The sequence below is a fragment of the Nanorana parkeri genome, unplaced genomic scaffold (genome assembly GCF_000935625.1).
Source record: "Nanorana parkeri isolate BGI_ZX_2015 unplaced genomic scaffold, ASM93562v1 scaffold2089, whole genome shotgun sequence".
NCBI lineage: Eukaryota > Metazoa > Chordata > Amphibia > Anura > Dicroglossidae > Nanorana > Nanorana parkeri.
The window spans coordinates 53,990-70,144 of NW_017308357.1; the positions used below are offsets into that span (position 1 = coordinate 53,990).

A 16,155-nucleotide genomic window follows, 5' to 3' on the forward strand; every position below is an offset into this window, starting at 1 on the left:
TAGGCCTGTTTTAGCACTGACTCCGAACACAGGGCCTGCTCTGAGGGCTCTGGAAGTTGAATACAGTGATGGGGTAGTGTTGGAAGGGTATCAACAGGAGTAAGAGGTGTGCTGTCGACAGAACCTGTCACTTTGCTTTAAATGGGTAAGTGACAGATTTTCTTCAAGTCAAAAATTAACTTTATGTTCATTGGTCCCCATTACTATGTTTGAGCTAGACCTAACTGTTTCAGCCCTTAAAGGAGAACTATGGGGAGAGTGAAATGCACTCATCCCCACAGTTATAGCCGATGTGTGACACTGCAGCTGTCACACATCGGCTCTATAGATCAAGAACTGAGTACAGGTGAAACTCGAATAATTAGAATATTGTGCAAAAGTAATTGCAGTAATTGCTGCAAAAGGGGCCCAAACCAAGTACTGAGTACATATGCATGCTTGTACTTTTCAGAGGTCCGATATTGTTCTATGTACAATCCTTGTTTTATTGATTGCATGTAATAATCTACTTTTTTGAGGTTGTGGATTTGGGGTTTTCATGAGCTGTAAGCCATAATCATCACAATTCTGACAAATCACGGCTTGAACTAGCTTGCTTTGCATGTAATGAGTCTATTTCATATATCAGTTTCACCTTTTAAGTTGCATTAGTGAAATAAATGAACTTTGCACGGTATTCTAATTATTCGAGTTTCACCTGTAATCACATACCGCTCTGCACTGATTTTACGATATTCTCCCTGCAGAGGGCAGTGATTGTCCGTCACCGTTCCCTGCAGAGTTTCCTTGCACTTCTCTCTGTTCCTCCAGCACTGACTGGGGGGACAGACAGGGAAGGCGGGGGGCTCTAGAGAGGCAGAGTCAGCTGTCAATCAGGTAGAGTGGTGGATCCCGACAATATTGTTGGGATTTTTCCCGGCTGCAGCGCGGCCCTTTGCTGTCGGCATATAGCAGGCAGTAGTTTTGGGTCCTCCTGTGACCCAAAAGAGAACTAACACCAAAAAAGGTTGTGCCATAGTTCTCTTTTAAAAACATACTAGTTTAATGGAGCAACCTCCCTCCTGGGTCTCACTTCATGTCCTCCAATAGTGGATTCTGCATGAGGCTCAAACAAAGCATTACCAATCCGTTCATTTTAACCAGATTCATGTTGTATTGGGTGGCATACATAATGGTTATGATTTTGATGAGTGTATAAAAGTAAAAATATATGCTTCCCATTTCTTCTGCATGCAGAAAAAACAAGGAAGGAGATGACAGCCAAAGGTTCCACTGGTGTAGAAGTGATACTGTTTACACTGGAGGTAAGAGCTCATGCTTTTTGCATGCTTTTATTCTAATTTTGTGATTATTAGTGGTCAGTTTTATTTATTTAACCAAAAATATTTATTATAGTATGCTTCCAAGCCGACTCTGTCCAAAAAAAAAGTTTGGGCTTTAGACATTAATCAGCACTTAACGTTTTTCTTTTTTTTTTTGTCCCCGCACAAAGTCCAACAAATACCTGCCAGTGAAGTCCACCTAATGCAGCTTCCTGTGATGGCGTGGCAACAATGCTGCACTGCTCCTGAATTCAGAGCAGAGTTTCCACGCTCATGTAGGCCTCATACACAGCCTGCAACTTGTCAATCAGCTACACCTAGTCCTGCCCACTGTTTTCTGGACTGACAGCTCTGCTTCTGTTGCTTGGAGTGTGTTTCCACTTTTGCAGTTTAATTTGAGAAAACCCCACTATATGTTTGTTATTGGTTTCTATTCACAAAGCATACCAAAAATATTTTAAAAAATAAATTTCTTACCGTTGAGATATTATTATTTTGGTGAAGGCCTGGTGCAGATTCCAGGCTACGTTGAGCAGTTTGAAAGTGAAACTAGAGGGTCAATCTGAGCTTCTCCTCATTAACATACAGTTCTTGTAGGGGGAAACTATGTGGGATTTTAAGCAAGTAAAACACACTTAAAAATATAACAGCATATTTTTTATTTTTAAGTCATGCAATATGAGTGGAACATGTAACAAACAAAGTAGGTGTTATTCTAATTACATTTTAAGGGCTGATTCACACCATATCCAGTGCGTTCCATGCGTGGAGGTGTGGACAGGAGGCGTGTCTGCTGTTCTTTTGAAATAAACTGCACCACCATGCCCCTCCTACCCCCAAACGCGGGAGGCTTGGTTTATGCGATCCAGTGTGTTCCCGGGCACGAACTATGCCATAACGCAATGGATATGGTGTGAACTGGTCCTTAAAGCATATTTCCACTTCTGCAGCTAAATTGGAATAACACCTGCATGCACAATTTTTTGAGATTGCACCGCACTGGAACACAGGGCATTGCTGTACAACATATTCCAGTGCGGGGGATCGCACTGTGGGCGGTAGGCATGTCTGCGGTGCCAGTGGCATGAATGGCACCACCACGCCTCCTCCCACTCCAGAACACGGGAGGCTTGGTTTATGCGATCAAGTGCGTTCCAGGCACAAACTTTGCCGGAACGCACTGGATATGGTGTGAACTGGCCCTAAACTACTCTCCCACTGTGACCTGCAATGTCTGGGAGGGGGATTGTATGAGATGCAAAAGTTAGCTCAGTCAGGGGAGGTGGTTTTTAGTATTTTTTTTTTTTTTTTTTTTAATTTTTTTTTTTTTTTTTTTTTTTTTTAGGGATGCACCAATACCATTTTTTCAAGAACGAGTACCGGTACTTTACTCATCAATACCAATTACTGATGCCTTTTTTTTCTTCATGTGACAGTTTTTCCAAACATACAGACAGGACAGTGGTGGAGTGCCACGGCCTGAACGCAGCTGCAACCGCTGTGACCCTGGTAGTTCTTCCACTGACTCTAAGCTGTAGAGGGACTACAAATGCCATGAATACATTATACAGCAATGCAGAATACCAACAGCTATATAGGACTACAAATCTTACCAATACATTATACAGCAATGCAGAATAATATGAAGCTATATACTCTGTTTCTCACCAGGCTGCGCATGGGCAGGGTCTCGTCCAGGCTGAGCGCGGGACAGGGCAGGTCTCACCAGGGCTGGGCGCAGGCAGGGTCTTACTAGTGTGGTGGGGGTGGGGTCTCACCAGGACTCTGTGCTGGTCTCACTAGGGCTCTACGAGCGGGTGCACGACACCCCAGTGCTGTGTCGGGTCTAACCATGGCTGTGCAGGCGGCGGAAAGGTGGAGGAGGAGGAGATGTGAGGCTGGGCCGGCGCTGTAAAAAGGTGCCACGAGGTCCCCACAAGGCTTCTGCGAGGTCCACAGCAAGTGCAGGACCTCACGGCAGCCGAATCTATTAAAATAATTAAAGTACCAGTATTGGGGCATTACTCGTACTCGGGGAAAATGCCCAGTATCGGTGCATCCTTACTTTTTTTTACATTTTATTTATTTACTTTGATGTTCGTGCACATAGTAGCTGGTTTGGGGACTTGTTTAAACTGCCTTACAGGAGCCTTTATGTTTTAAAATTTTTTTTTTTTTTAAATATTCCATATATAGGCGAGTCCTTTGCGATCACATTTAGTTGTTCTTTGTCTGTTCGCACACTTTTTTTGTGCAGTTTGCATCATAATATAAAAATCAACTGGGAATCTGTTGTTATGGCCTAAGCAGATGTGCAGGCATGGGAACTCGAGCATAGACATCTCGCCAATGGAATTCCTGATAGGAATAACCTTAGGGTTAACCTTTTAATACATTTCTTAAATAAGTAAGGTTAAATAAAGATTAATCACTTTTACCAGTGTATAAACAATCTGCAAATTATTTTTTTGGACTAAATCCCTAATATTTGTAACCTTGAAAGTGCTGTACTTTAACTTAGTAAGCAAGTCACTCTTTATAGCTGAAAGTGAGGGAATCCTGTACAGCTTATTCTCCATGCTAACCTTCTGTATTCCTATCTGCAGAATACAAAGGACCTCCAGACAATCTTAAATATTGTAAATATTCTCAATGAATTGATGTCAGCTGGTAAGTCGATTTGTGTATATATTATCTATATAAATTGTTTATAAAAGCGAAGAGATATGGCGTTTCAATGAGATTCTATTTCGTACACCAGTGCCATTTCTTCTGCTGATGAATTATGGTTTTACTGACAGCTCAGAAATAAAACTTCTAGGAGAAATTCTCGAGGCAGTTTTTTTTAGTTAAATATAAATAGGGAAAAATATTATTTACTTACATTCCTGCAAAAACTGGGTAACAGGCAACCATAATAAACACAGCTGACACATCTGCCTTGTCATATGCCTGAATACAAATATATGTTTAAAGTATAACTGCTAATGCTATCCTACCAACATTTTGTGTTTATTACCTTGTCCTGTTAAGCATGCACTGTACAGTATCCATTAAAGTGGACCTTGTAGTAAAATGCAGGCCCCCTCCCTAGCAGTTCCAAAATGTAAAAGTGAAGAAAAAAGTTAGGTTTATAGTTACCTTAACCTACGGACCTGCCTACTCTGCCTAGTAGGGATGCGCCGATACTAGTATCGGTGCCAATACGGAGTATTTGGGCTAGTACTCGTACTCGCCCAAATGCTCCGATACCGGAACTTCCGGTCATAGGAAGATTCCTCTGACCGGCAGAGCCGTAGGGGAACATGGAGCAAGCTTCACGTGCGATCAGGAAACTAGGTGGCAGGTAATGACTGGCTCCATCCTGATTGGCTGGAAATCCGGCTTCCTGGCCAATTGGTATTGAGCCGGCTTCCCGGCCAGTTAGGAAGCTGGGAGGCCGGTTATAACCCAGCGTCTTGATTGGTTGCGAAGCCGGCTCGATGCTGATTGGCTTGGAAGCTGGTTTCCCGTCCAAACACAATCAAGGCGACCAGGCAACATGGAGCCAGCTTCACGGGCAATCAGATTGCCCGGGAAGCCGGATCCATGCCAGTGGAAGCATCGGTATCGGTTCTCGGTATCGACGAGTACCGAAAGCAAAGTATCGGTACTCGATACCGAAAAAGCAGTATCCGTGCATCCCTAGTGCCTAGGCAAGGATGACATCACATTCCTTCCAGCTAGCTCCTGAGAAATGCAGAGCAACCAAGATCTTATGAGAAGATCATCATGCAATTGACTGGAGTGTCTTGGGAGATTTTTCCTGCTTTGCACCTCCTAGAAGGATGCGGACATCACACCCAGCAATGCGAAAGATGGGGTAAGTATTAATCTGACTTTTTTTTTTTCTTTACAGGCAGCCTGGTTTCCTGACCAATCAGGAAGCCGGGAGGCGTATCATAACCTCCAGCCTGGCTTTCTGATTTGAAAGAAAGCCAACTCCATGGTCCCTTAGCACTTCCGGCCAGAGGGAGATTTCTCTCTGGCCAGAAGTTCCAGTATTGGAGGTAAGTATCAGAGCATTTGTGCGAGTACTCTCCAAAATACTCGGTATCGGCATTGGTGCACCCCCAAAATATATATGTGTATGTATGTATGTGTGTGTGTATCTATATTATATTATATATCAAATAGAATACCTACAAAGCATCACCCCATGATTTTACACTTCTACAGCCTTTCATGCGTAGGGGAAGAAGAGTAAATGTAATTTGCAAAGTTGATTATTTTGTTGCTGTGTGTTTTATAATCTCACATTTTTAGGTGTAAAAAAGAGAGCTAAACATTCATCATCATCATTCATTTCATTACCCAGCTAATGCTATCCTACCAAAGGAAACTATTTTTTTAGGCTACTGTACAGTGCAGAAAATAATAACCAAAAACCGAAAATGTATTGTCATTTCCTATTTTTTTTCTCTCCCGAACATTCCATGCTGAATTACATACAAATCAACTATAGCAAGTTTTTTTTATATATGGTTTACTCAATACTTCATTTCAGCAGCTTGGCTCTTGTTCAGAATGCGTTCAGCATGAGTTCAGTATAAAACAAATTAGCCATGCACACAGTTTAGCAGAGCTCACAGCAACTCAAAGCTCAGCAGTGACTTACAAGCCATACAATACAGTACACACGGCACGGAACCTTTTTGATATACAAACCTGCTTTAATTGGTTGTATGATGACACTTTGTACATGTCATTTTTCCACTGTGTAACAACCAGCATTGGACCTTTTTTCATGGCGACATTGGGTGATAAGTGAGAAGGAACAGTTCACAGGAAAACCCAATCATTGAAAATTGTATGTTAAGGGATTACTGTCACTGGGTATTCTTCTTCTGTGGCCTCATTAAAGGAGCTGGTCCTCCGTTTATGACTAGGCTCCTCACTATGATTATGCCTATGCTTGTACTTCTGCTAGTACAATCTATAGGGAGTAGCCATGAAGGAAATATGCTGAGTTGAAAGAAGCAGGTCAGAAATTATACAGGTAAGCAGTGCACTCTTCATATTGTGCAGTACTTGGATAGATCTGTTTACTTACCCTTTAACTTTACAGTATATTGTCAAAAGTTTGTAAACACCTGATCATCACACCTACACAAAATGGCCAAGAGTATGTGGACGCCAATCCATACGACTGAGTTAAGATGTTTACAGGGAATAATACAGTTCATGCTACAGCATACAAATACCGTTTACAAATTGTTCACGTCTAACCTTGTGCCACAGTTTAGAGAAGCCACTTTTCTGTTCCAGCATGTTCCATATGGTCCCTGTGTGTGTTGTCATGTAGCCACCACTCAAAGCTTACTCACATGATGAACTACAATCTCAATACAAATTAGTAAACTAAATGTGAGATTGTAGTCCATCACGGGAGCAAACTTGGAATCGATGGCTACTTTAAAACCCACACGGGTACCATGGAGAGTAAGAGTAGCCACCCTCCAGAAGAAACGACAGTATCGGCACCAATTCAGAGATGATTTGAGGATCTACAGCTGAGTGATACACAAGTAAGATACATTTTTAATAATAGTTAAGGAACTTGAATGTATTTTTAAGATTTAACTCCTCAGTTTAGTGTCACTTTAATGTGGAAGAACATGGCTTGTACAGAGCCCTGACCTTAACCCTATTGAACACCTTTGCAATTAACTGGAATGCCAATTGTGAGCCAGGTCTACTCATCCAAAATCAGTACCTGACTTCACAAATACTCTTTTGGTTGAATGAGCACAAATTTCCAGAAACACACTCCAGCATCTTGTGAAAAGCCTTATCAGAAGAATGGAAGCTGTTATAACCACAAAGGGGCAGCTAAAGCTATATGAATGCATGCATGGTTTTGGAATTGGATGTCAAACAAGCTCATATAGGTGGTTCCGGTCATGTGTCCACAAACATTTGGCTATATATTGTATGACACAATTTTACAAGCGTTTACTTGAAGATCAAGTTTCTTACTCTTGTTTTCTAGGTGGAGGAAGACGAATAAACGTTCTGATATCTAAAGGTGGTACACAAATTTTGCTGCAGTTGCTTCTCAGTGCCAGTAAGGACTCTCCTCCCAATGAAGATTTAATAGTACTTCTCCATAGTCTGCTTGCAAAGATAGGACCAAAAGGTTTGTCCTGTGTTAATAGAATATTGAAATTTTTATTTTATTTGCATTCTACTTTGAAGATATGTTGGGGAATATTACAAAGTTAAATAGATACTTTGTAGCTCCAAAAGAGGAAAACAGTAGCCATCAGACAAGATTCTTCCATATCAGGCAGCATTGTCTATAGTTGCTCAGTGTATGTATAAAGTCACTCGCACTCCAATAGAATTTCTATAGACCAAAATCCAATGTACTCCAATAGAATTTCAAGTCAAAAACAGTTTATTGACTCGATTGCTATCACATCATATAGCAGTAGTGCTATAGTGCTATATGATGTGATAGCAATCGAGTCAATAAACCGTTTTTGACTTGAAATTCTGTTGGAGTACACACACATTGGTTCATCACCTGCTCCAGCCAAAATGCTGGATTAGGGGGCTGCCATTTAATGTCTAGGGGCTGTCGTATCTGTATAGCACTTATGAACCAGAGCAATTTTTTAATTTTCACTATGGATCTGTTTATTTGGTGATAAGTTTGTCAATACTTAAGATAACAAAGTCATGCATACAGTACTTCGTACAGTTCTTTTCTCAAAAATGATCTAATTGTCTGTGGAATTTATAGACAAAAAGATGCAAATAAATGAAGAAAACATGTTTTCTTTTCTGTTGGATTTGAAAAAAGCCTTTTTTTACTTTTGAAAAAAACTTTTGCCATGCTTTGAACCAGAAATATAATTTACGTGTAATTTTAAACAGGACACATTATAGAATATAATCGTAAAACTACTTTATTTTTTAAATCTTTGGGCATTTTCTTGCTATGACATTGAAATAACATACTAATGAAATGTGAAAAATTATTAAAGGTAAAAATGAATTAGAAATTAAGAAAAATTAGCAGAAAAATGGAGGAAGGAGTTAATTAGGGCTGAGTAGGCTTAACAAAGGGTCAAAAAGGGTATAAAATAGGAACGGGTTTTATAAAGAAAAAAAAAAATCTCTGTGCTTCACAGCTCTGCTTTAGATCACCAGGTATAGTTCCACCTGCAGGAGTAGGACGCTACATACATATTAATAACAAAAGACAACTCAGGGGTGGCCCCTGTTGGTGTCTAACCTACTCCTCGCACCACCATCGATTCGGCAATCTGTTGTCCAAGTGTATATATGCATCTTCAAGCATTAATTTCCCAGGTCTGTAAGATGTCCACTGGTTGTCAATTCATATTTTCACCCAATTTTACAAGGTGGATCGGACCATCAGCCGATTACAGTTTTGGATGTAACATTTTGCAGGTGGCTAGTTTGTTTTTTTATTTTTGTCCACCCTGTTGTGGCATCACAATTATTGATTATCTAAAGTAGTGCTGTGTCCTCCAATGAATAAAAAATATGATTTTTTTAAAAATATACTCCTTGTAAAATCTTTTTTTTGTTTGCACTGCTTTGCCGTTAGCAGAATGTATGTTTGTGGATGTGTGGACGTTGGCCACCAGCATGGACAGGTGGTCCTATACCTAGCATTCTAAAGAGGAGCTGTGTCCTCCAATGAAATCAGAAAATAGGATTTTTATCATGAGTACAAACAAATCCTATTTTAACATGTAAGGTTTCATTAAGTCTTGTCATATGCAGATCATCCTTTTGTTATGTATGAATTTTAATGATTTGTAATAAATTTATATAAATTGAAAACCCTCTGACACCTCTTTAAAACCCCAATTACAACCTAGGTTGTGAATGTTTTTGTATAATGGATTAAATAGGGGTGAGGTCTCAGATCACCAGGGCTGATACTCTGGGCAGTGCTATTTGTATCTATATGCAGATCATAGGTCACATGTGAATTAAATAGTATCTAGCCAGTGATACTTGCAGACTATGTGCAAGTATCATTTTACACAGGAGAGGCTGCATTTTGACAGCTGCTCCTGCTGTCTAATACAAAGCAATTATTAGCTGTCATTTTGACGCATCAGTCATTTTTTTTCTGTTCTTCAAATTTATCGTACAGTAAATATGTATATACCTTAGAGCTGCAACAACTAATCTCATTATCGGTTAGTTGGTTGAGGAGGGAGAGACTGAGAGAAAGAAAGGGGGGGAGGTTTGGAGAGAGGGAGGGGGGAAATATGTTTTTAATGCAACCGATCGATTCATTGAAAAAATAATCGGGCAACTAATCGATTATGCAAATAATCGTTAGCTGCTGCCCTAAAATACCTGTCCCAGTAGTATATAAACAGACTGCCTTTAATAGCTGTACTTCCAGTAATTTCTAACACAAATTTGAAAATATTTTAAGACTATATCCAGTCTTCAGGAATACTTTTAGTCTTGTTGTGGTATGGAACTAGTTTACGATTCCACACACATTCATTGTATTCAGATAGCGACAACTTTAGAACAGCAATGATTGACACGGATTAGTTACTGTCTGCTGATCAGTCGCACTTGTACAGTTTTGATGACTGATCTGCTGGAACTAACTCTAGGAGAGCATTATATGTATTTGTCTTTTGTGATGTTTGATGCTAAAAAGTTATAAAGTATGCGATTCAGGGTTTTAAAAAGAGGTAGCTGCAAAGGAGACCACAGCAAACCCCTTAAATTTAAACCAGTGTAAAATAGCACCATTAACCCTCTGTCTGCTGTTGCTCTCACACAAAATGTCCCAGTGATCTCAAGGTCCACAGATTGTTCCTGTGAGCAACCGTGTTATCTTTGTGTGCGATACTCATGTTGCAGTGTGTGTGGTGACACATGCATAGGTGAGAATGAGCATGTCTTGTTCTATTCCCTTTAAAAACGCAGTAAATTGCAGTGCATGGACGTGCACCAGCCACATAGTAGAATCCTTGGGCTTCTACTTAAAAATACATATTTGTGAAGTAAAAGTCAAATGTAAAAAGGCCCTCAGTACAACCTTCTCATGCTAAACTCAAAACGATGCCTCTTTGCAATAATATACTGCTTTGAAATATAGATGTATCATCTGTTCTAATGGTCGCAATAATAAATGGCATTCGGTGTTTACTTTCCACAGATAAGAAGTTTGGAGTAAAGGCACGAGTAAGTGGAGCACTAAACATATCTCTGAACTTGGTGAAACAAAATCTGCAATATCCAAAGCTACAACTTCCATGTCTTCAAGTGTTACGGGTATACTGTATGAACTGTAAGTAGTACTGCAGTGGGGAAATCTTTACTGCAAATGTGATAACATAATTTTTCTGCAACTTATTAATTTTACTTACACGAATAGCATTAACGCTAAACTCCAGAAGGATATTAAACACCATTAAAATAAATCTCTGAATGCACCAGATCTCATACTGCACATGTGCGAGGTCAGGCGCAGACATCAGTGAGGTGGCACAGGGATCAAGAATGGTGGGACAAAGGCAGAACAGATCCAGTTGAAATGTGGCAAGATGGAAGTTATAAGGCATGTTGATCTATGTAGGTGTATTGGTTTTACAAAATACATTTACATAGTGTTCGCACCTTCCAGGAGGAAGGGGGAGGTCCACTTTGAGGAGTGGTGAATTTAACACATGTTCCTCAGACCACGGAAGTCTCTTAACCAACTTAGAACCGGAGCAATATTTGAATTCATGTACATACACACTACAATCTGGATTTTTGGATAGAAAATTACTTTAAACCCCAAAACAAGTATATATTTTCTGAAAGCAGAGGTCCTGCACAATAAAAAAAAAAAAAGGAGCTGCATTATTTTTATGTCGCACAATGTTTGTGCAAATGTTTTTAAAATCAATATTTTTAGGGGGAAAAAAAAAACATTTTCCAGACAAACGCAATTTAATGCCCAATTTTTGGTAAAATATAAAAGATGGGGTTACATGTGGTAAATAATACCAAACATGTCAAGCTTCCAAATTGTGCACGCCTGCGCAATTGTGATAAACTATGGTACTCAAGATTGTCCATAGACGGCACTTTAAAAGCCTTTCCTGCTCATCAGTTCAGCATTAACAGCGATTCATTGCCCTATAATTATTGCTCTTACTCCAACGTTTGCGGTGATACCTAACGTGTGGCACGATCATTGTTTACGTACACGCGCATTCCCTATGCACATGTGTTCATTCGCATGCAGCTGGTGGAGTTGGTTTTAAGTTTTTTTTAAATTTTTATTTATTTTATTACTTTTTACTTTATCACTTTTTTTTTACTTTTATTGCTATCACACAAGAGCTAACAAGCAGGTACTCTTTATGACGGGCTCTTTTTATGGAGACATCTGTGGTCTATTAGACCCCTGATGTCTCTCCTGCCCTCCAATACAGATGATCAAGCACAGAAATGTGCATTATTTCCTGTGTAACTGGCACTTCATGTGGGCTTCTGTCAGCCATGAAGCAGGAAGCATTTTTCCCTTCTTCATACAATTATACAATTGTTCCCTGCTTCACTGGTTACAGATCAGGTTGAGGAAGAAACGTTCCCCGATCTGCCCCCACTCTTCATCCTGAATGCATTTGCCGTGACCCTGGATCCCCTAGAAGAGCACGGGGACTCTGAAAACCTTTTACTTGATTAGACTGTGTGCCTTGATGGTTCCATATGTGGAATTACATTTGAACCTTAACACTAACAGCTTGTTAGTAGATCAGTGTCAATGTTGGCATACTGAGTGGTTTTCATTTGGATAGGATAACATGGAAGAGTATTTGTAAGTTCCTATACATCACTTACAAAGAGGTATTTTGTGGCATTTTGTATTTCCAGTATGTTATTCATTCCACATCCATGTTGATGAGTTTAGAAGCTCTCAGGATTTTCGTTGACCAAGAATAAGACAAGAAGTCTCTTGTTGCATAGTTCAGCGTCTTAATATAGTTTGTTATTACGTCTACACAGGGTCAAAGCACTGTAAGCAGTTTTAGATCTGTTTTTTTTTTTTTTTTAACAGAATGCAGTTAGATTTAACTAATGTTTGGTTTAAAGCTGTTTTTCCCAGACTCTGGTTACTAAAGCAAATGACAGATTCTAAAAAAATCTGATTAAAAGATTATTATATTGTAAAATTGTATTGCATTTAAGAATGTTCAAAACTTTCAGCCATGGTCTTGGTTTTTGTCATATTTGGCATCATTTACAGCCAAACTCCAGAAAAGTATATTGTGTATATATATATACACACTGTATATTATAGCTATGGAACACCTAGCTATGGCAATACGTCAGAATACAGATATAAGGGGAGCGAACATCAAGGGGAGAACACACAAATTAAGTATCTTTGCGGATGACTTGCTATTATACATCACAAATCTTAGGATAGCATTTCCGCTGGTCCTGGGGGAGATAGAACAATTTGGGCGAGTCGGCAATTACCGAATTAATGCTAGCAAATCTCAATGCCTGGATGTAACTCTCCCTTCAGGGTGAGCGGGAGATTTTGAGGTCCAGTTTTCCATTCGTTTGGGCCCTAGAAGCGATAAACTATCTGGGAATAAAAATATCTGCAGATGTAAGAAAATTATATGAACTTAACTATATACCCCTCCTGGAGACGACACAAGTACGAATGGAGGCCTGGAGGAAGAGTAAACACTCCTGGATAGGGAGGATGTCACTATTTAAGATGGACATCCTCCCAAGATTCCTCTACATATTTCAGACGACCCCTATAAAGATCCCTAGATTATATTTTCATAGATTAAGATCTATGCTGTTACAATATACCTGGGGCACTTCCGGGGTGCGTCTGAGGTATGACATTTTGGTTAAAAGATCGGAAGGGGGAGGGAGTCTGCCACATATGGAGATATACTATAAAGCAGCGACCCTCAACAGGTTGATGTACTGGTTCAGCCCTATGCGACCCAAACTCTGGGTAACTATAGAACAAGCTGAGGTTTCAATACCCCTAACATCACTGCCATGGATAATTCCAGACAAACGTCCGCATTGGTGGAAACCAGTCTGTCGTAACTGGTTCGATAATAAATATATGAGATGCGCTGATCAAGAAGTGCAATGTATACGGGACCCTTGACACCCATCCTTGGTAACCCAGATTTCCCACAGGGACTGGGGAATAAAGGATTTTTGAGATGGAAGAATTCAAGCCATTTCCCAATGCTACAAGCTGTGAATGCATTGGGAGTACTCCCTCTAAGAGATCTACTGCCACCAGGAATGGTGAGCCAAGGCAGATGGCTTGAATATTTTCACAATTACTTGTGTTCCCAGGGCTCTATAGAAAGGGAATTGACTCCAATTGAAAAAATTATCTTAAATAAACCAGGGTGTCAAGAATATATAATATACTATTGGAATCAATGTTCCCGCCCCCTCCTTATTATATTAGGGAGTGGGAACGAGAAATAGGACAGACTTTGGCAGAAGAAGAATGGTATAAAGCTTTTCTCCTAACTTTTAAATCGAGTATTTCGGTTGGAATACAGGAGAATAACTTTAAAATAGTAACCAGGTGGTATAGATGCCCAGTGAAACTACATAAAATAGACCCTCAAGCAACCAAGATGTGCTGGAGATGTGGAATGGAAGAGGGCACAATGCTACACATATGGTGGACTTGTGAGGGAATAAAGCCCTACTGGAAAATTATATTTGAGTCATGGGTTCAAAATTGCCCGAAACCCCAGAAGTGGCAATATTATTAATGCTTCCGGGCTCAGTAAAAAGTATTAAGGGGGGACTGGCATGCCCATATTGGCAGCAGCAAGGGCGATAATACCAAGACATTGGAGACAATCAAATACCCCTGAGATCCGGGAATGGGTATTAGAACTGAACCATATAATGCGAATGGAAGAATTGACAGCTCGCGAAGTAAAGGTGTTGGATTGTGAATGGAATGGGATTTTAGATAACATAATATCCTTTTGTTTTTTGTTCTTATAGTCATATAGGCAATGGTGATGGGTTAGTTTATTATGCAATTGATCATAAGCATTAGCTTGTCTTTTTTATCTTTTTCCCACCTGTAATTAATAAGCAATTTTAGATATGAGATAGCTGTTGAATGTAGACGCTACTGTTATTATTATGCAATTTATGGAACTGTATGTGAAATGAATAAAAATGTATTCTTGAAAAAACTCCAGAAAAATATGATCTACTCAATGAACTGGGTGTGTAAATGCATTATTACAAAGCTGTATGTTATGTGTGGAGGGTTGCTGAAAATAACCTTGCAGCATACCGCCTCCTGCACATAATGCAGGTCTTCTGGGCGCTACAGGAATTGAGGAATGCTACTGGAGCTGTGACCTGCTTAATTCGCATCCTCCCTCCTCCTTACTACTTGCCCATTCACAAAATGCCTTGTATTTTTCTCAGAGTATACAAGGCATTCTGTGATTGGAGGGGGCAGGGATGTGACATAATTGCTGTGGAATAAGTCTAGAAGTAATTTGCCTTCCATTGTAATATTGCCTTCCAGTGGCTGTATGTGTGTATATATATATGTATGTATGTATGTATGTATGTATGTATCCATATATTTGATGCGGTGGGTTTTTATTCATGCAGGCGTTGCCAACATTACGATGGTCGTTATGTATTCCAAGCCCACATAATATCCATTAGTGTCCCCTGTCGTAATGTCTCCTGTCAGTGCAGAAGCTCTGCGGGGCATTAGCAGGGGCTTAGTAAAGAACCTGCAGCGGTGCCCCTGCTAATGCCCCCCTTCCCCACACAGACCCCCTCACCCCCAGCTTCTGCACTGACAGGGGACATTAGGACAGGGTACATTGATGGACATTATGTATTCCAAGCCCACATAATGTCCATCAGTATACCTTGTCATATTGTCTCTTGTCAGGGCAGAAGCTCTGGGGGGCATTAGCAGGGGCTTAGTAGAGAACTTGCAACGGTGCTCCTGCTAATGCTTCTGCACTGACAGGGGACATCATGACGGGTCACTGATGGACATTATGTACACCACCAACCGCCATCGTTTTCGTGGTTCCCTTCTCCTTTGGGGGACTCGGGACCATTGCACTTCATTCAGAATAGAGAGCGGGAGCAAGCCGGTTCTGATCTGCTGTACTGACAGTGTTTCCTGTCTCAGCAGTAACAAGCTAGGCTGCACGGGAGATGGAGCACAATGCTGTGCTTGATCACCTGTGTTGGAGTGCAGGGGAGACATTAGGGGTCATTAGATCCCAGATATTTCCATAAAGAGAACCTGTCACCTCAATACAATATCACATAGGAGCTTGTTAGCTCCTATGTAATAGTAATAAAGTTAAGGGGGAAAAAATTTAAGTCATAAAAAATAATAAAATAAATATTTAAAAATTAAAACCAACCCCACCATTTGCATGAGAATAAACATGCGTGTGTGGGGCATTCATGTGTATGCACCAAACATGTTAGGTATCACCGCGAACGTTGGAGTGAGAGCAATAATTCTCGGGCCATAATTCATGGTTAACGCTAAACTGATGACCTGTACAGGCTTTTAAAACGTCACCTATGGACAATGTTGTGAAGCATAGTTTTTCGCCATTGCTGAGGTGCATGCAATTTTAACACTTGACATGTTTGGTATCTATTTACTCGATGTAACTGCATTTTGTATATGTAACCAAAAATGTGACCATGTGTCACATTGTTATGCCTGATAAAGGGACTGCATCTGGCTCCTGTCAGTCATTACGGTGCC

General features: G+C 40.2%; 1 protein-coding gene across 1 annotated transcript in view; it reads left to right on the top strand.

Annotated features, from left to right (window-relative positions):
• The window catches only part of AGTPBP1 (ATP/GTP binding protein 1), a 118,040-nt gene that overhangs the window by 31,045 nt on the left and 70,840 nt on the right, over positions 1-16,155 (top strand). The window contains exons 3-6 of the mRNA XM_018572625.1: positions 1,237-1,304; positions 3,929-3,992; positions 7,354-7,500; positions 10,534-10,665. Coding sequence (XP_018428127.1) covers positions 1,237-1,304; positions 3,929-3,992; positions 7,354-7,500; positions 10,534-10,665 — 411 coding nt within the window. The remainder of the gene's footprint in view (positions 1-1,236; positions 1,305-3,928; positions 3,993-7,353; positions 7,501-10,533; positions 10,666-16,155) is intronic.